Source organism: Ochotona curzoniae, unplaced genomic scaffold (assembly GCF_017591425.1).
Source record: "Ochotona curzoniae isolate NIBS_2020 unplaced genomic scaffold, NIBS_Ocur_1.0 scaffold_4937, whole genome shotgun sequence".
NCBI lineage: Eukaryota > Metazoa > Chordata > Mammalia > Lagomorpha > Ochotonidae > Ochotona > Ochotona curzoniae.
Genome location: NW_024467126.1, coordinates 1,060,265 through 1,079,550, shown reverse-complemented (window position 1 = coordinate 1,079,550; position 19,286 = coordinate 1,060,265). Strand labels below are relative to the sequence as shown.

At 57.6% G+C, this 19,286-nt stretch overlaps 1 protein-coding gene across 8 annotated transcripts in view; it reads left to right on the top strand.

Moving 5' to 3' along the window:
• Positions 1 to 1,023: 1,023 nt before the first annotated feature.
• Positions 1,024 to 19,286, top strand: part of NRXN2 (neurexin 2) — a 107,191-nt gene continuing 88,928 nt past the window's right edge. For all 8 annotated transcript variants that reach the window (XM_040970718.1, XM_040970721.1, XM_040970722.1 and 5 more), the window contains exons 1-2: positions 1,024 to 1,249; positions 9,454 to 10,428. In XM_040970718.1, the coding sequence (XP_040826652.1) occupies positions 9,705 to 10,428 (724 nt within the window). In that variant the 5' untranslated portion in view covers positions 1,024 to 1,249; positions 9,454 to 9,704. The remainder of the gene's footprint in view (positions 1,250 to 9,453; positions 10,429 to 19,286) is intronic.

The following is a 19,286-nucleotide window of genomic DNA, read 5'->3' as shown; positions in this document are numbered from 1 at the left end:
CTGTGCAGATCCCAGACCCTGTAGTGGGAGAGAGGGGCCGGGAGGAAGCCAGCAGAATACCCTGGCACCCCGTGCCACCACCCCACCCCTCCACACACACCCTGCCTCCTTCAGAAGCCCAGTGGCCAACTTTGTAGGTTGGTGTGGGGTGCACCTTGCTGAGGGAGTGAAAGGGTGCCCTCCCCCACACACACCCCTACCAAGAAGAGCTGTACCCTCATCCTACACAGTGAAGAGAACACAGGAAGGGGCTGCTGCTAGCTTCTCTCAGCGACCACGCATGCAGCTGCAACCCATCCCCAAATCTACTCCTACCCCAGCCCAGGGTTACTACAGGTGGCAGGCTGACTACAAACCTGGATTCCCACGGGGTATGGTTGGGAAGCCTCAAGCTCCCAGGTCAGTCCCATTGGTCTTTCCCCCAGCAAAGCCCTAGCTCTGCTCGGGACTGGAGGCCTGGGAAAAGCCCGCCCCCGATCGCCCCCCAGCAGTGAGACGGGTGTGTGTGGGGGTCTTGTTACTCAGCCTCCTCTAAGCCCAAGCCGGCTCCGGGGCGCAACCAGCAGAGGGCACTGCGCCCCCCCCACACACCAGTCCTGCTCCCTCGGAGCCCCAGGTCTGAGCGCACAGCCTCTGCCATGGTTTGTCCTAGCCCTGGGCGCTGCCACACGGACCCGCCACCGGGGCGGGAGGGAGGTGGTGCGGGAGTCAGGGCCCCGATCTGATGGGCGACGGGCTAAGGCGCTTGGGTTCCGGGAGAAGACCCCGAGGCTGGGGTGGCGGCGGCCTGGGCCTGGTTGGAGAGTCGGGGCGACGGGGCTCACGGCCCTGGGGAGGCGGGGAAGGAGCTCCATGCCCCGCGGCCCGGACGCCTGGGTTTCGCACGGGAGAGGGAGGAGGACCCGGGGAGCCGCTGGGCTGGCGGCCTGTGCGCCTTCCCATTGGCGGCGCCGCTCGCCCGTTAGCGCCGCGTGGCCCAATGCGCGCGTGCGGGGGGCGGGCGCTGGTGCTGATGCTGCCGTCAGTCGGTGTTGCAGGGATGCGGCGGCGGGAGCAGCCGCCCTGACTCGCGCGGAGCATCCTCCTCGGAGCGGCACCGCAGCGGGGCGGGCGGGGACGCGGCGGGGAACGAGAGAGGCGCGAGGCGGCCGCCGCCGCCGCTGGCCCCGGCTCTGCCAACCCGCCGGAGACGGGACGGCCCTGCGGCTCCTATTCTCTACCCTCCAGCTCCTGACGCCTCCAGAACCAGGTATGGGAGAAGGGGGGCTGCGGCGGAGACGGGCGGGGGGCGGGAGCCGATCGGGGGAGGGGAGCGGATCGGAGGGGCGGGGGAGGCAGGAAGGTTTGCGGGGGGGGGGGCGCCGTGGTGAAAGGGCTGGCTGGGTGACAGCAAGAGGTGAAGGGGCTGAGGGGCGGGCAGTGGGTGGGTGGTCGAGGCTCCCTGTGGAAGGGGCATTAGTCCTGAGCTGGGGCGAAGGGAGGGAGGGTCGTTGGGGGGAAGGGATGGAGAGAAGGAGGGGCATCCGGAGGGCTGTGAGGGGAGCACTGAAGGAGGTCCCCAGTTTGTGCTCGCTCCCCACCCCAGGGTGGGGGCTGCCAGATGTGCTGGACCGAAGGTCTGGGGAGCTGTGGTGCGAGGGAGGGTCCGCGAGGGAGAGAGACCTGCGAGGAACTGGGCTTCGTGGGAGGAAGAGAAGAGGAGGCAGGCGAGGAAAGGAGTGGAGAGGAGAGGAGAGGAGCAGGGGCCAGGCCAAGGGCCGAGCATCAGGCTTCCCTGGGGGAGGGGAGCCCAGGGAAGGGGAGGTTAGAGGGAAGCAGCGAGGGGAGGATGCCCAGGGGCTGGAGACAGAGATGGATCTGTGAGGTAGGGAGCTGGGCAAGATGGGGGCCGGAGAGCAGAGGGAGCCTGCGGGGTCGGGGTGGAGGGAGGCTGGGATGAAGACGGAGGGAGCCTGGGAAATCCGGGGGAGGGGGTTTGGGGCAGAGGTGTGGTGTGTGTGTGTTCGGGGGTGGTTGGCGACACGGTGCTGGTCAGGGCGTGCTGCAGGCAGAGAGGAAGCTGCAGGGCCCTGGACCGGCTTCCCCCAAGCCTTGCCTGGGAGGAAGGGGCTGGTCCTTATGCCCATGGGCTCTGTGGGTTGGGGCACAAGCTCCTGACTCCTTGGCCGGGGTGAGGGGATGGTGGTGGTGGAGGGGGGGCTACTGGAGGTAAAAGGGACTCTAGGGAGGTGTGAGGGCCTGTCACCTCCTGTCCTCTCATGCCCCTGCTGGGTCCTGGAAGAGGGCATTGGGTGCCTCGTGGAAGCACCAAGGAGTGTCTGGAGTGCCGACAGAGGCTGTGTGGACCCTGGGTGATGGCATGCATCCTGGGGGCTGCGTCTCCCCATCCTCTGTGCTGCCTCTGGGGCTTCCGTACACTGACACCTCCCGCCCTCCATCTTTGCCTGCCTTGGGAGGTGGGCCGGGCCAGGACCTCCCATGCAGCCCAGCTCCATCCTCTCGCCCACCTGTCTCCCAGGTGGGCAGAACCTTTGGGGGTTTGCATTCTCTGTCTTTGCCAGACAAGGAGGGAGAAGGGAGACAGAGAGGAGGGGCACTGGCTGGGCTCTTAGCTGAATGGAGCCTTCAGTTTGATGGGTCTTAGCCTCTGGGGTCCCTAACTCCTCCTGTCCCCAGGAGTGGCTCTAAGGAATGCTGGACAGATCTGGGGCTGCACCGGACCCTCTCCATTCCCTACCTTTCCCCACTCTGGGTGTGCGTGTGCATGTGGGAGGAGGGGAAGGAGCAGGGAGAGGGGACCTGCTAGGGGCTTCCTGCCCACTAGGGGAAGTCTTCTCAGACTCCAACTGTCCTGAGATTCCCCCCAGGTGGGCGGGACTGACCGGCTGGCAGAGGCTGCCAGTTCTCTCCAGGAGCCCAGGCCTGGGCCCAATCCCTGCATGAGGGACGCCAGAGAGGAGGGGCAGGATTCCTCTGGAGTTCTGGGGGACCTGGCTTCCCTGCCAGGCTCTCAGTCTGCATCCTGGTCTAACTGCTCTGTCCCATCCTTGCCAGTGACACAGACATCTGACATGGATCTACCTGCTCAGCGGCACCCACCTAGACACACACCTCCACAGGCACACACACTCGCATACACAGTCCACGGCCCATGTGCCCCGCCCACAGAGACTGCCACACCCCTGCCTGCTCAGGATTGCTTCCTCCTTCCATGAACACAGCACACACTCTGGTCGTGGCCGCTGCCTGCCCCCAGAGCCCCCACAGGGCGCTGCAAGCCCTCAGCCTCACCGCTACAGCCCCCTCTTCACGCATTCCCTCCCCAGGCTGACATACCTGTGTCCCTGCTGCTTCACTCTCCGGCACCCCCACCCTCCACCCCAGGCATACAACTGCATGCACAGACTCTTTCCCCAGGGCACCTAGCCACTGCCCCCTTGCCACCCATCCTGAAGTAGCATGTGCTTGCCTGCACCCTCAGCCTTTGCGTGTGCATGCACGCTGGCGGCACACATGTGCACGCTGACATAGCCTCCTTCATTCCTTGTCTCATGCCTAGTCCTCTCTCCCACTTCCATTCTCTGTGTCTCTTACTTTGGTATCCTCAGAAACCCTCCAACCTCCTCCCCCAAATCAGGACTGTGGCCCCATCTGGGCTCAGTCACACTTGATCTCCCTTGGCCACCTTTTAATTTGCAGGTGCACACAGCCCCGCCCCCACGCCTTGACTCCCCTTTCCCTGGTATTAATCTTCACTCGCAGGCTCGTGTTGGCAGCACAGACACCCGGGTGCATTCATTCCAAGATCTCAAGCCCAGCCCCTGTGGGGATGTCCCGGATGGGTCCTCCCCGCGCCGTGCACCACCTACGCTCCTGCTCCATCTGTCGGTGTGTCTCCCCTGCCCAGCTCTGCCACCCCCACAGGCCTGTGGGCTCTTGGAGGCTCATTCACGGATAGTCCAGCACACATTTCCTGGTGCCTCATTATCACTGACAAAGCGGTTGCATTGCCGCCTCCACCATTTAACAGGGTGCAGGGAGGCAAGCACTGTGAGCCCCAGTCGTCTCATCTGTAGGAGGGGCGTCCTCGCACCTACCTTGTGGGGATGTGCGGACGACTGGGTGACATGGTTGTGATGCTGCTGATAAAACCAACAACATCTGTATTTCTTGTGCACCTACTGTGTGGCTGGCCTGTGAACTTCATTTCTTCTGATGTATTTGTCAGGCTCACAGAGCATCTTCCTTAGACACACATACACACACACCTGCTAGGACTACCTTTAGGAGCCTGTGCTGGCACTTCCTGCTTCCTTACAAGGCTGCTTAGAAGCCATCTGGCTCCTCGGCACTGCTGGGGTGCCCCAGCTGTGCTGTGGGGGACACTTGGCACACGCCACACTCCCACCGCTGCTCCCTGCTCTCCCCTCCCATCCCACCACACCTGTGCTCTGGCCCTCGGGCTGTGGAGTCAGGCTGTCACGTCCATTCCCAGCCCACTGGTTCTTTCCACCCCACACACCTGCAGTGGCATCCTGCCTCATCCCCTGCAGCCTCCACGTGTTCATCCGTGCTCCTGCTTCTCTGCACATACACACAGGGGACCCCCAGGCATTCCCGCTCACACCCGTTCGCTCTCCCAACCCTGTTGGTGCAGTTGCAGTTTGTCTTCGGCCCCTCTTATCTCTGTTCGCTTCCCTCTGGATGGGACTGGATGGTGGGACTGGGCACCCAGCAAATGGAAGACTTTGGGGTGGGGAGCGGATAGGTTCCACTGCACTTCAACCTGAGCCCCAGTTCTGAGTGACCTTGGGCAGAGCTCACAGCCCTCATCCAGTCCAGATGAGGCTCGTGGAAGCACGGGGCACGTGTGCTCTAGGTCAACTGTGAGAGGGTGCCAGTGAGGAGTTTTCAAAGTCATGGCTGGCACACGCAGACTTGTCCACACTTTCGTCCCTGCCGGGCACCGTACTAAGTGCTTGACACACAGTCTGACTGCTCCCTCTGACAATGCAGCTGTTACCTCTTCCACATCTGGAAGCTAGGGGGGCTAAGTGCCTTGCCACAGGCCCCACAGCCAGAGCTGGCATTAGGGCCCAGGTGGCAGAGCCACTGCCTCTGCACACAGTGAGGCTGTGCCAGTGGCTGGGTGTGGACCTGCTAGGATTTTCCCTGCGCTCTGCTAAGAGCTTCACAGCTGGAAGGCAGGAACAGGAAAGTGAGATGGGAATGAAGGGGGTACCCCCCCAACCCAACCCATCTGCATCCAGAAGGAACCTCAGTTGGCTGTCTCTCCCTCACTCCTTATGATGTTGGGCCCCCTTCCTGTACCCCTCTGAGCAGTGCTCATCCTACATGGCTTGAACACCTCCACACACGGGGAACTCACCCCCCGACACACACCCTGAAGGCAGCCTACTCCACACTGTGGGATGTCCTGGATTGTCAGCAAGTCACTCCTTAAGTTCAGCTGAAAGTTCTCACTTCCCTCTCCCCTAAGCCCTCCTCCCCATATTACGCCCTTCTCCCACCTGTCCACTGGCTGCCTGCTGGGGCCACCAGAATGTGTGTAAACGCAGCTCTTCCTCTCCAGCACTGGGGCGGGACGGGGGGGGGGGGGCGGGCTGTTGTCTCACTCCCAGCTGCCATAAGAGGATGCCGGCTGCTGGCGTGAGGAGAGGAGAGCCAGAGCGGGGAGGCTGGCGTGGGTGTGAAGTATGGCCCTGGACACAGAGGGCACCATGCCAGGAGAGGCCTGCGGGCCAGGGGCGCAGCTGGGGAGGGCCTGGAGCCACTTGCCCCACTACCTCACCACTGCTCGGAGGGGCCGGCTGGTGTGGCAGGTGCGGAGGCCTGTGGTCAGGAGGCACGGAAGCTTCAGGTCTGGACTAGCAGGTGTGGTGGTTTGCAGAAGGGGGACATCTATGGCCTTGCTTTTCTGGTGATTCTTGGTCATTAGTGCCCCTCTCTCGGATTCATTTTCTGCCTCTCGAGCTTTGTGGGCTACAAAGCGTCTGTCTTCAGGCCAGAGCCCCCGTTGCTGCCAGCTGCCTGTGGGCAGTGCAGGAGGACGAACAGGCAGAGACCCAGGGGCCAGCCGACCTTCTCCACTGGCACTGTGACCTTAGGCAAGTGCATCTGTGGCTGTTAGCTTCCTCACTGTAAGACTGGGTGATAAAGGCTTCCTCTAGAGTCCAACAGTGCTCGGCGGGGGTGGGGGCTGGGGCAGCCTGGTGCCTGACACAGAGCGGGGAGCCCCAGAATTATCTGGAAGACAAGGAGGAGGTTGTTGCGCTCAGAAGGACCCAGGAAGAGTTTGGGACAGAGGCCCTGCAGCCACTCTAGTCTCCCCGTCCTGGTCCCCTTCCAGCGGCACCAGGCACAAGGCATGTAGGGGTGCTCTGTGGGTAGGGGGCGCCAGACAGCAGAATGGGTACAGAATCGCAGAAGGTGGGGTCTTCAGGGGCTGTGGCGGGTGGTGGGTGGGGGCTCTAGTGCTGGTGCCAGTGTGCAGCAGGGTACCCTCTGCACTAGGCTTGGGTGCTGGGGAGACACTGTGGGTCTGGGAGTGTGTCAGACTGTCTGGACTCTGGGGATCCAGGGGGACTTCTACCCCACAAGAGTTTGGGGTGGGGGTCAGGGAGTGAGTGGAGGAAGACTGGGTCAGCAGGAACCCTGGAGTGCGACCCGGGCTGGGGGTGGGGGTGGGCATGCAGCGAAGAAGACAGGGCAGGGAAAGGAGTGGCAAAGAGCAGCAGGTGTCCTGGGCACCACAGGGCGGGGTTGGGGGGGAGGACCCAGGTGTCCGCTCACAGCTCCCTTGGGGGATGTTTCTGACTGTGAACCTCCAGCTGCCCCAAGAGTCCCCAGGGAGAGCTCCGTGGTGGGCTGACCAGCCCTGTAGCCCCTGTGCCCACCGGCACCAAGCCAGCTGTCCGTGCTGCTGCAGAGCCTAGGGCTGCGGGGAGAATGAATAATGAGCTGGAGGGGCCCTGCAGCCCAGACCCTCCCCTCGCTCCTTCCCGAACGACCTGCCAGCAGTCGGCCTGGGGCCCCACAGCCATTCTCAGCCACGCAGTGGTGGCATCCACCACTCTCTCCACACCCTAACCAGTGCAGTGTTCACCCTCCTGACTGTCACACCCCTCTCCCAGCTCCCCACTAGGTAGTGGTCCCGTTCCTGCTGGCTCTCAGGCTATGGCCTCCCAGCCCTCCCCTGCCCAAGCTGCTCAGGAGCCCCTCTGCCTGCTGTGCAGGCGTGGCGATGTGAGTATGACAGGAGGAGGGGGCGTGGGGGTCACAGGCCCCACTCTGTCCCTAGCAGGGGGATGAGTGGTCAGTGGCATGCAAGTCTATTCCCTCCACAGAAGAAATCAATAGCTAATTAATTCCCTCCCCAAATAGTGTCTGGAGTTGGGGCAGGGCCTGAAACGAGGCGGACAAAGGTGAGGCCAGAGGGAGATGGAGACCCCACAGGGGCGGAAGGAGGGCCATGGGTGACCCCCTGGGCTGAGCCTCCTCAGCAGGCGACAAGGAGAGGATCTCTGGCTACTCCTTTCGAAAAAAAGAAGGGCTTGGTCTTTTCCTGCCTGAAAGCTGGGGTGTGTATGGGGGGTGCGCGTGTGTTGGGGGGTGAGGGCGTCAATCAGGCTGGGAGCAGGTGTTGCATTTAATTTGATTGGCTAATTAGCCCGTGCATGTTAATTATCTCCATTACCCAATGAGGAGCGGCAGTGGCAAAGCTATATATAACTCCGACAGTGTTTGTAGGGAATGGGGGTTGTATGCCTGGGCCTTTGTTGCCCACTGCCTTGGTAAGGTGCTGGGGCACGAGACGTGGGTCTCCCAGGTTGGGGGGCTATTAGTGGGAGGGCAGGGGTCAGAAGCAGCCCAGTGCAAGGACCCAACAGGGGCCGGCTGAACTTTGGGGATCTCTTGTAGGTGGCTTCTCAGATGGCCCTCTCAGGCGTTTTCTGCCCCACTTGCTTCAGCACTCAGGTCCCTCCAACCCAGCGCCACCCCAGCTAATCCCCACATTGCCCTTGGTTCTTCCCCCTTCTCTCTCATCCCCCTCCCCCTCAGCCCCAGCCCCCTGCCCCTTAGCTCCTCCCCCTCCTCCAGGTCCCAACTCTCTGAGCTGCACCTGTGGTACCCAAGTCAGGCCAGCTAGGGACGGGGATCTGGCTCCCCGCTGAGTGGTTTTATGACCTTGGGCAACTCCCTACCCTCTCTCCATGGATATCCCCAGTGGGCAAGTGGGGGAATCAGAACTTCTCAGAGCCATTCAGTAAAATAACATTTGTAACAATGCCCCAGATGGGCTGCTTGGAGTTGGAGCTGATGGTCCCTGCCGTCTGGCCGCGCTCCCCACTGGGCCACCCTTTGCTGGCTCTTCCAGCTTCCCTTGATAGAGCGGCCTCCTTTCCTTACCCCTACCTCCCCCTCCTCAAGCTTTCCTGTCTTTTCCTCAACTCCGGCCCCTCCTCGCTTCTCTCCCAGCTTCTCGGCACCTCTTTCCCTCTCTCCTTCCCCAAAATAAAATCAATGCAATATTCAGGAGGGTTGTTGGATATAAATAATTACGACTTGGAGTTTAACGAGATGCAAATTCCCCTCCCCGGCGTGGGGTATAAATTGCTCTCTGACAGCCCGTTACAAGGGTAATCATTTCAGAAAGGCAATTTTATGCTAATGAGTTTGCTTGCCTCCTCCTGGTGGATCCCCCAAGACCTGGATGGGGGCGCACCCTGGGGAGGAGCTGAGAGCCCAGGTAGTGGGACCAGTCCTGAGACTGCCAGAACAGGGCCTGGAGACTTAGCTTGACAGGAGCCAGGATCTGGGCTGCAGAGCGGTGAGGCTGGGCCGACAAAGGGGCGCTGTGGAGCGAATCGGAAACCTGGAGTTGGGTCCCAGGGGTTGGTGGGAGCTTGGGTCTTTGAGTCTGGTGGCTGGCTGTTTTTCCTTGCCCCCTTTCTGAGCCCAGCTACTGTGTGAGGCCATTGATGAATTGGCACTTAATTAATCCCAATGAATTATTTAGCAACTTCATTATCCGTCCTTAAGAGCTGATGAGGGAGTCAGACTTGTGGCTGGAGGTGGGAGCTGGGCATGGCGGTGGGGCGGCTTTGCCCCCCAAGCTGTTGCGCTCGGAGTTCTGAGGCAAGCCCCGCCCCCGGGGAGCTGGCCGTGGCCCTGACGCCTGGCTCCTTGGCTTGGGGCAGGCCCAGGGCATCACAACTGGCTGCTTTTCTTTACCTGTCGGTATCCCAAGCCAATCACGCCCCCACCAAGAGTCCTTTCCCCTCCGACTCTGGGCCCCCCGTATGTCCGTCTCTGGTGGCCATTCTTGCTTGGAGACACTGTCTCTAGGTCAGGGCGGACCTCTTACCTGGCTGGGCACTTGGACATCCGCCAGAGTCCCTCATTAACCCTTTTCCTTCTGTTTCCTTGCAGGTCTCCCTATCCCGTCTTCCATCGGAACCCACGGCAGGGGAGGGGCGCTCTGCAGTCCCCGCCTAGGGGGAACCCAGCATCTGGCCTTCCGTGCACCTTGCGCCCCTCGGCCCGGCCCCATGGCACTGTGAGCCCGCGAGGGAGCCCCGCTCGGCGCGGGGGGCGCCCGGCCCCCTTCCCCGCCCCATGTGCCCACGGCTCTGAGGCCTGAGCGGGGCCGGGGGCCGGGTGGGGCGGGGGCCACCGGAGGCATGGCACCCGGGGGCCGGTGGCAACCGCCACCCTTGCTGCCGCTGCTGCTGCTGGCGCTGGCGGCGAGCGTTGGTGGCTTGGAGTTCGGAGGCGGCCCGGGGCAGTGGGCTCGCTATGCGCGCTGGGCGGGCGCGGCGAGCAGTGGCGAGCTCAGCTTCAGCCTGCGCACCAACGCCACGCGCGCGCTGCTGCTCTACCTGGACGACGGCGGCGACTGTGACTTCCTGGAGCTGCTGGTGGTGGACGGGCGCCTGCGGCTGCGCTTCACGCTCTCGTGCGCCGAGCCCGCCACGCTGCAGCTGGACACGCTGGTGGCCGACGACCGCTGGCACATGGTGCTGCTGACCCGCGACGCGCGCCGCACGGCGCTGGCGGTGGACGGCGAGGCCCGCGCCGCCGAGGTGCGCTCCAAGCGGCGCGAGATGCAGGTGGCCAGCGACCTGTTCGTGGGTGGCATCCCGCCGGACGTGCGTCTCTCGGCGCTCACGCTCAGCACGGTCAAGTACGAGCCTCCATTCCGCGGCCTGCTGGCCAACCTGAAGCTGGGCGAGCGGCCTCCGGCGCTGCTGGGCAGCCAGGGCCTGCGCGGGGCCGCTGCCGACCCGCTCTGCGCGCCCGCCCGCAACCCCTGCGCCAACGGCGGCCTCTGCACCGTGCTGGCACCCGGCGAGGTGGGCTGCGACTGCAGCCACACGGGCTTCGGCGGCAAGTTCTGCAGCGAAGGTGAGAGTCCTGTGCGCGGTTGGAGAGCGAGCAGGTGGAACTGCAGCACTTCCAGGCCCGGGGCGGGTTGGAGGCCGGTGGGCGTGACCAGAGATGCGAGGGTGGGGCTGATGGCGGGTGGGTGTGGCCTGTGCAGGGGTGCCACAGCGTGAGTGGGTCCTGGGAGAAACTGTGGGCGGGACCGTAGGCGGGGCTTAGAAGGGATGGGTAGTGATTGGCCCTGGCCGCAGTCTGAAGACTGAGTAGGAAAGGGCGGGGAAATGGCTGCTGCCTGTGGGCCCTGACAGGATGGCGGCCGTGGGGCCTGAGGCGCGAGGATGGTGGAGGTGAGAAAGGCGGGTGACTCCACAGATGGTGAGGGGAAAGTGAGGGAGCGCCAGGGAAGAGCCTGAGGCGGCCTCTTGGTTTTGACGAGGAGCGACAGGGTTGGTGGTCTCTCCTCAGGAGAGGCAGTGGTTGAAGGCTTCTGCTTACAGACATCAAGACCCTGGCTGGTGCCGGCTGGGGTAGGGGTCACCACGCGCTGCTTGGGACGGGGGTTGAGTATGGAGCAGGGATGGGGATGGGGGTCTTGTCTGGGCCTGGGCTGCAAGGATTGCTGGGGAAAAGAGAAGGAGGCTCATGAAGAGGCGTTTTCCCTTTGGGTCTGGCTGTGTGCCTGCGGGGAGGGCTTCCTTCAGCTTGGGGGTGAGTTTGAGCAGGTGTATGGGTGGGCTCAGCAGGGATGCACCTGTCTCCCTCCCTGGGGACGTGTGTGGCCACTGGCTGGAGTGGCCTGGGGAAAAAAGGGGACCACCTAGGCTTTGGAGAGCATTTTGATCGCTTCGCTTGCCTGGAAGTTGTGGAAGATGAACACGTTAGCTTTGATAGTGTCTTGGGAAAGGTGTGTGTGTGTTTGGGGGGGGTTCTGTTTGTACAAGGCTGTGAATCTCTTCAGGAATTGTGTGTGTTAAGCTCAGCCAGCACCTTCTCGCCTTTTCTCTGAGGAGTTCAGGTGCTCCCTAAACTGTGATATGGGTGTCTGTGTGTTGCCTGCAGGCAGGGCTCCTCACATCTAGCCATCTAGCGGCGTGGAGTTTATGTACGAAAGGGGGGCCGGGTGCGGTGGGAGCAGTAGTGTTTGTGTGGAATGCCGCGGAGCTGGGCGAGTGTGTGGCACATACGTGGCAGTGTGAGTTCCCTGAGGCTTCCCTGAGGCGAGACATCAGGAAGGGTCTTTGCAGGACCACCAGTTAATTTCCGGGTTCCCATGGGGGCGGCTTCCCTCCCCAGTCGGACCTTTCTAAGCCAATGATAGGAACCAGGCGATTAAGTGGATACTGGTGGGGGTAGGAAGGTTGAGCTATGGAGAGGCACACCGCCTGGTCAGGATGTCATTGGCTCACCTGGGCCTGGGTGTGTTCTCTGGAGAAGCGTTCATTCATCAGTCACCCCGCAAGCTATTCAATAAAGGGTGTGCTTTGGAGTGAGGGTTGTGGAGTTGTGTATTAAGATGTGTTTGAGTAAATGTGTGTGTGAGGGATGGTTGTGTATATCAGAGAGCTGTGCCACATGTGCATCAGGTGTTTTTAAAAAAATCAATTTTCTTTATGTGAAAGACAGAGAGAGGAAAAAGAGAGCTTTCCCATCTGCTGGATCACCCTGTGGATGCCCACGACCGGCGGGGCTGAGCCCTCCCTGGGAGCCTGGGGCGGGGCGGGAATCCAGCGACATGCTCTGTTCTCTGCTGCTCCCAGGTCTACATCAGCAGAAGCTGAATTGGAAGTAGCGTGAGATTTGAATTGAGCACTCCTGGATGTGGGATGCAGGTGTTCCAAGTGTGTTTTTTTGTTTGTTTGTTTTTTTAAAGATTTATTTTTGGGGGCTGGCATGATGGCTCAACAGGCTTATCACCTATCTGTAGCACCGGGATCCCATATGGTTGCTGCTTCGTGTCTCAGTTGCTCTTCTTCCCATCCAATTCCCTTCTTATAGCTTGGGAGAGCAATGGAGGATGGCCCTTGAGTCCCTGCACCTGCATAGGAGAACCTGAAGAAGCTCCTGACTTCGGATCAGCTCTGAAGCCTTGGGCCGTCCTCCACTGCTTTCCTAGGCCACAAGCAGGGAGCTGGATGGGAAGTGGAGCAGATGGGACATAAGCTGGCACCCGTATGGGATCCCAGTGTTTGCAAGGCAAGGATCTAGCCACTGAGCTATCACCTTGGGCCCAGGAGATTTTTTTCTTTTGCTTGGAAAATCAGTTACAGAGTGAGGAAGAGAAATGAGCAAGATCGTGTCCATCCACGGATTCACTCTCCACATGGCTGCAATGGCCAGAGGTGGAACAGTCCAAAGCTGGGAGCCAGGAGCTTATTCCAGGGCTCTCACTTGGGAACAGAGTACCAAGGACTTGAGCCATTCTTGGCTGCTTTTCCAGGCCCTAAGTGGGAGCTGGATGGGAAATGAAGCAAATGGGACAAGAATTGTTATGCATATGGGTGCCACTGCAGATGGAGGATTGGCCTATTGTACCACTGCACCGGCCCCCAAGTGGTGTCTTCACCACTGGGTTAACACCTGTCCTCCAGCTACGTGCTGGGAACTGTGAGTTCTGGCTGAGTGTATGTGTTTGATGCAGTGTGTGTGTGTAGACTTACCAGCTCATGTAAGAAAAGAAGGAAAAGCAAAGTAAGATAGTAAGTGAGAGTTAGACAGCTGAGGCAGCAGGGTTCCCCGTGCACGTGACATACACACACGATCCGTCACGAGAGGGGTGCTTTGTCTGTCACCCGAGACAGAGAGGTGTCTTCGTTCATTTCTGCCTTCCCTGTGCTTAATATAGCATCAGGTGCTTTGTGGGTGTTTGATAAAGATGTGTGGAATGAATGAAGATATTAATAAGTATTGGAGGGAATAAAGGCTTGGGGTAAGGCTGTGCGAGTGTTGGGAAAGGTGGATGTGTGGATTTTCAGAGGTGTGTTGGGGGTGGCCAAGGGAATCACAGATAAACTGGCATCCAGAGGAGACAGGCAGAGCTACACCGCCACGGCTCACCCCCCTCGCCCCACCCGCAGCCTCATTCCCTCTGAGATTTGCTGTTCTTAAAGTGATTTTGAAATGTTTATTACAAAGGGGAGGTGGTTACAAACCCATGTGGCCACTGATTCAGATAGTGGGAACCGTGTCTGTGGTGGAGGCGGGTGTGTCTCTCCTTGCTGTCAGCCTGCATGAGTGCCAGTGGATGGAGGTGGCCGCTTGATGTCATCTCAGGGACCCCGTGGGCGGGCGGGGGGAGGGAGAGGATGTTCTGGAAAGTGTTACTTGAGTAGTAGGCAGGTAACATTGATACATTTGTTCTCTGTTTTCCCAGTAGTTTGTAATGTCCTGTACTCATGCTTCTAGTAAATTCTCATCCAGCCAAAGGGGCCAGGCATGAGTCCCCACTGTTCCTGGGGGTGGGAAGAGGAGGAATCCAGGATCAGCCGGAGTTCCTAAGCTTCCCTGGAAATGATAGCCACTTTATTATTCTCTGCTTTGAGTGGCTTCTAACTTTCTGCAATTGAGGACTTAAAAAAAAAAAAGATTTATTTATGTTTATTGGAAAGGAAGAGTTACAAGAGAAAAGGAGAGACCGGGAGAAATTTACCATCCACTGGTTCACTCCCCAAACAGTCACAACTGCTGGAGCTGATCTGATCTAAAGCCAGGAGCCAGGAGCTGCTGGGTCTCCCTCTGAGGTGCAGGGGCCCAAAATCTAGGACCATCCTCCACTGCTTTCCCAAGTACATTAGAAGGGAGCTAGATGGGAAGTGGAATGACTGGGACTTGAACTGGTGCCCATGTGGGATGCCAGCACCCCAGGCAAAGGCTTACCCTACCACACCAGCCCTGAGGACTTTTTTTAAGTCAATATGTCATGCTACCCCTTCCAAAGAAGAGTTATTACTTTTATATCTGTTTTTGTGAAAATAGATGATGCAAAGCTACTATGAATTCAAAAAGCTTTTAGATGACTTTGATATTATATTTGGCATCGTGGTGAATAAAATATACATTAGGAAAAATTGCTCTAGTTTTATATGCAAGACACATTAATCTGCTTTCTGATGTCTGATGTGCAGATGGGTTTGTGGATCCTGGGGAATCATGGCTTCCTGGTCTCTGGTCTTGCTCGCTGCCTGAAAGCCTCTCTGCTTGGAAATTTGTACTTTTTTCCCCTCTGGGGGCGGAGCCTGGCCACACACACACACACACACACACACACACACACACACACACACACGACTGAAGACAGAGCTGAGTGTGAGTGGCCGGGGGTTTGCCTACTCACTGTTGATTCTTCGTTCAAGCTGGGGTAACAGAAACAACCCATGACCTGGTGTCATCTCTGTGTGGCGAAGAGGCTGAGATGTGACAAGGGAAGGCTGAGCGGGCAGGTGTGTAGGGGACATGCCAGGTGGGGACAGGATTTAGATGTCGAAGACAGAGTGGCAGGTCCACACTTGGCTTGGGAGGAAAATGGGAAATCAGTGGTCATGCCCAGGCTGGCAGGGCAGCAGCGCCCTATTTCAAGAGTTGTGTGTATTTCAAGCATTTATTAGTGATTTGATTCGATGGTTTGTAATCAAAGCCTCTCCTGTGATGGGCTGTGTGTCGGGGGTTGGGGTTCTGGGAGAGTCAGAAATAGAGACAGACTCCGTGCTGGGAGTTGGTTATTTAGTTGAAGAAGCAGAGAGAAGAAGCTAGTCCAGTGTGTGTTTAAGAACACTGGTTCTGTGCCCAGCCAGCCTGAGCAGCAGCTTTCTTTCCGTTATCTGTAAAATGGGATGATATTAGAATTGCCATGAGAATTAAATTAGCTAATTCGAATAATGGGCTTTGAGCAGTGACTGGCACAAAGGAAATGTTTAGTAAATACAGGTTGAAAATCTTTAGGGGAAACTCCAAAATACTCCAGGTGTGAAATTTGACACCTGGCCTAACTCAGTCAAATTTTGTGTAAAATTACTCTCATACAATGTGTATAAGGTGTACAGAGAGCATGCGTGGCTTTTGTGTTTAAATTTGGGAAAAAGGGCCCAGCATGGTAGCCTAGCGGCTAAAGTCCTCGCCTTGAATGTGCCAGGATTCCATATGGGAGCCAGTTCTACTCCTGGCAGCTCCACTTCCCATCCAGCTCCCTGCCTGTGGCCTGGGAATGCAGTCCTGGACGGCCCAAAGCCTTGGGACCCTGCACCCATGTGGGAGACCTGGAGGAAGTTCCTGGCTGGTTTCGGATCAGCACAGCACTGGCCGTTGCGGTCACTTGGGAAGTGAACCATGGAAGATCTTCTCTGTCTCTCCTCCTCTCTGTATTAAAAAAACCAATCTTTAAAAAAATCAGAAATTTGGGGGAAAAATAATAAATTTTGGTTCCAGTCTCAAAGCGATTTCATGATGAATATGTAAATAATTTAAAAATTAAAAAAAAAATCTGAAACACTCTGGTCCCCACTGGTTCAGGTAAGGGACACACAGATGTCATTGTGAAAATTCAGCCGAGTCAAGTGTACAGTATGCCCGGGGTACAGTTGGGCATGCAGCGTGGTGATCCGCTGGGATCCCTGGGCTTCACAACCGGGTTTATACTTGACTTTGCTACTGTGGCAACAGGTGAACACCTAACCATAGGCTTTCCTTATTTACGAAATGGATGTAACCATGCTGATCTGATCTGTTGGTTTAAGATTTCAGTGAATGTCTAGTTCAGATTTAGTGGTGAATCAGAGGTCATTGTTATTATTATATTATTATTTCGAGGATGGGGACCCAGAATGGGTCTAGGAAGGCCATGCTGACCATGCTGTGGAGGTCACTGGTAAGAACGAAGGAAGGGGAGGGGGAGATGTGGGTAAAGTCTGCAGAGGGGCAGCAAGAAGTGGGCGGCCAAGAACAGCATACCGAGCAGGAGAGGCAAGGTGAGGCCAGGTCTTGGAGAGTCAGCTAAAACCTGCCAACAGGCCTTAGTGGATGCTCACTGCGTACAGCACGTTGGCAAATAGAGCTGCCGAAGGATTTTGAGCAGGTACCTGAGAAAGGTTAAGAGCTGTAGGTTTAAGGAACTGGAGGATACATGTGTAAGGATTCTAGGAAGAGGCAGAGTGAGGCGGCAGGAGAGATAGCTCAGGTAAGATATGATTGTTTTGAGGGAATGGCAAGGAGCACTGGTGGAAGCTGACATGGGTGGAGGGCATCTGTTGCCGAGCTTGAAACTATGGGTCTTGACATCTGGGTGGGTGGAAGGGGAAGTCAGAGATGGTGAGGTTTCAGGTCTGTGGGGTTGGAAGGGCTGAGAGGGAGGGAGGGGTGGGCATGGGGGATGGGTTTGGAACCACATACATGGCTTCTGGGACGCCCTGGGGATTTTGGGGGCCCTGGGTGTCCTTCCACACAGATGTCCAGGATCCTGGACATGTGAGCCAAAGTGCTGAGCATGGGGGGGGGTCTGTAGATGGAGCATCCAGGGAGCTGAGCTGGAGGAAGGATGAGACTGAGGGCAGAGGTAAGAGGGCCAGCCATGGAGCATCTACAACACAGAGAATCAGATCCCGGGCAAGGGAGACCAGAGGGAGAGCTTACACCTCTGGCCATGGCTACAATCTTGGATGTTTCTTTGCTTTTTTTTTTTTTTAAAGATTTATTTTATTATTAATGAAAGATCTTTCTCTCCCTATCTCTCCTCTCCATAAACCTGATCTGCCTTTACAATAAAACTAAACAAATTAAAAAAAAAAATGGAACATTCCAAACTAGAACTGGGCCTGATATAGGATACTGGTGCTTGCAGGTGGAGGATTAGGCTGTTGAGTTACTGCACAGGCTCCAGGATGTTTCTGTCTTTTAATCCTTGGGATGACCACATAATGCTAACTCTCCTTTTCCTGGACAGTATCCGGGGGGCTCAGAGAGGCGAGAGCTGGGGTCTGAGCCCCGAACTGACACTGCTCAGTGCCCCACCTGCCTCCAGAAAGGACAGCTGTCTACTGACCGCCTGAGTTTGGTCATTGGGGCTTCCTAGGGATTGGGGGTGTTTCATCAGAAACCAGTGACCACCCTCAATGCCCTGGGCTACAGCTTGTCTCTCTCCCTCTCTCTTTTTTTTTTTTAAGATTTTTTTTTTATTATTTTTTTTTATTGGAAAGGCGGATATACAGAGAGGAGAGACAGAGAGGAAGATCTTCCGTCCGATGATTCACTCCCCAAGTGAGCGCAACGGCCGGTGCTATGTCGCTCCGAAGCCAGGAGCCTCTTCCGGGTCTCCCACGCGGGTGCAGGGTCCCAAAGCTTTGGGCCGTCCTCAACTGCTTTCCCGGGCCACAGGCAGGGAGCTGGAAGGGAAGTGGGTCTGCCGGGATCAGAACCAGTGCCCATATGGGATCCCGGGTGTGCAAGGCGAGGACCTTTAACCACTTGCGCCACCGTGCCGGGCCCATCTCTCTTTCTTTTTTAAAGATTGATTTATTTTTATTGGGAAGGTGAATATACAGAGAGGAGGAGAGATAGAGAGGAAGATCTTCCATCCGATGATTCACTCCCCACATGATCGCAACAGCCGGTGCTGTGCCGATCCAGAGTCAGGAGCCAGGAACTTCCTTCAGGTCTCCCACATGGGTGCAGGGTCCCAAAGCATTGGGCCATCCAGGACTGCTTTCCCAGGCCACAAGCAGAGAGCTGGATGGGAAGTGGAGCTGCCAGGATTAGAACTGGTGCCCATATGGGATCCCGGTGCGTTCAAGGCAAGGACCTCAGCCGCTACGCCACGGCACCGGGCCCTACAGCTCCTCTCTTAAGACAGCCTGTGTAGAGGCTTGCTTGAGTTTGTTGGTCTGCCATCTTAGCACAGAGAGGGGAATGGAAGTGGGACAGGGACAGGAGTCCTTGGGGGTCCCTGGAATCCTCCAGGGCTTGAGAGAATCACCCCCTGGAAAGCTGCCACACATCTCTGCGGGGACCTTTTTCCAACAGGACTCAGCCCCTCTGTCACTCCAAGCACAGCCTCTGGGATGGGACTTGGCTTGTCGCGGATGACTGAGGAGCTCCTGGTTCCTTATCAGGGACTGCTGCGGTGCTGCTTTGCTAAGGTGGGGTCCTGTCTGGTATAATGCCTGCCTGCTCTACCGTGCAGTCATTATGTCAGCTTCCCCCTGAGGAGGAGATGGCAAGCAATGACTGGCACACTCCTGGCTCTGGTTTGGATTTTGTGAACTTGGAGATCAGCATTGCCAAGCATATTAGAATCACGGTCGCTAGCATTGAGTGATTGATGGGGCCTAAGAGGCTCTTTTTTTGAGAAAGCAGTATTTTTTAAAAAGATTTACTTATTCTTATTGGAAAGGCAGATTTATAGAGAGAAGGAGAGACAGAGAGGGAAAAATTTTCCATCCACTTGTTGACTCCCCAAATGGCCACAGTGGCTGGAGCTGAGCTAATCCAAAGCCAGGAGCCTCTTCCTGGTCTCCCATGTATGTGCCGGGCCCAAGCACTTGGACCATCCTTTGTTACTTTTCCAGGCCATAAGCAGGAAACTGGATTGCAAACGGAGCAGCTGAGATGTGAACCAGCATCCATAAGGGATGCATTACGAATGCTTGAAGGTGGAGGATTAGCCTGTTGAACCATGGTGTCAGTCCCAGAAAACAGCAGTTTTAAACTTATTAGGGGCCCAGCACGGTAGCCTAGTGACTAAAGTCCTTGCCTTGCATGCACTGGGATTCCAAATGGGTGCTGGTTTCTGTCTTGGATGCTCCACTTCCCATCCAGCTCCCTGCTTGTGGCCTGGGAAAGCAGTCCTGGATGGCCCAAAGCCTTGGGACCCTGCACCCATATGGGAAGAAGCTCCT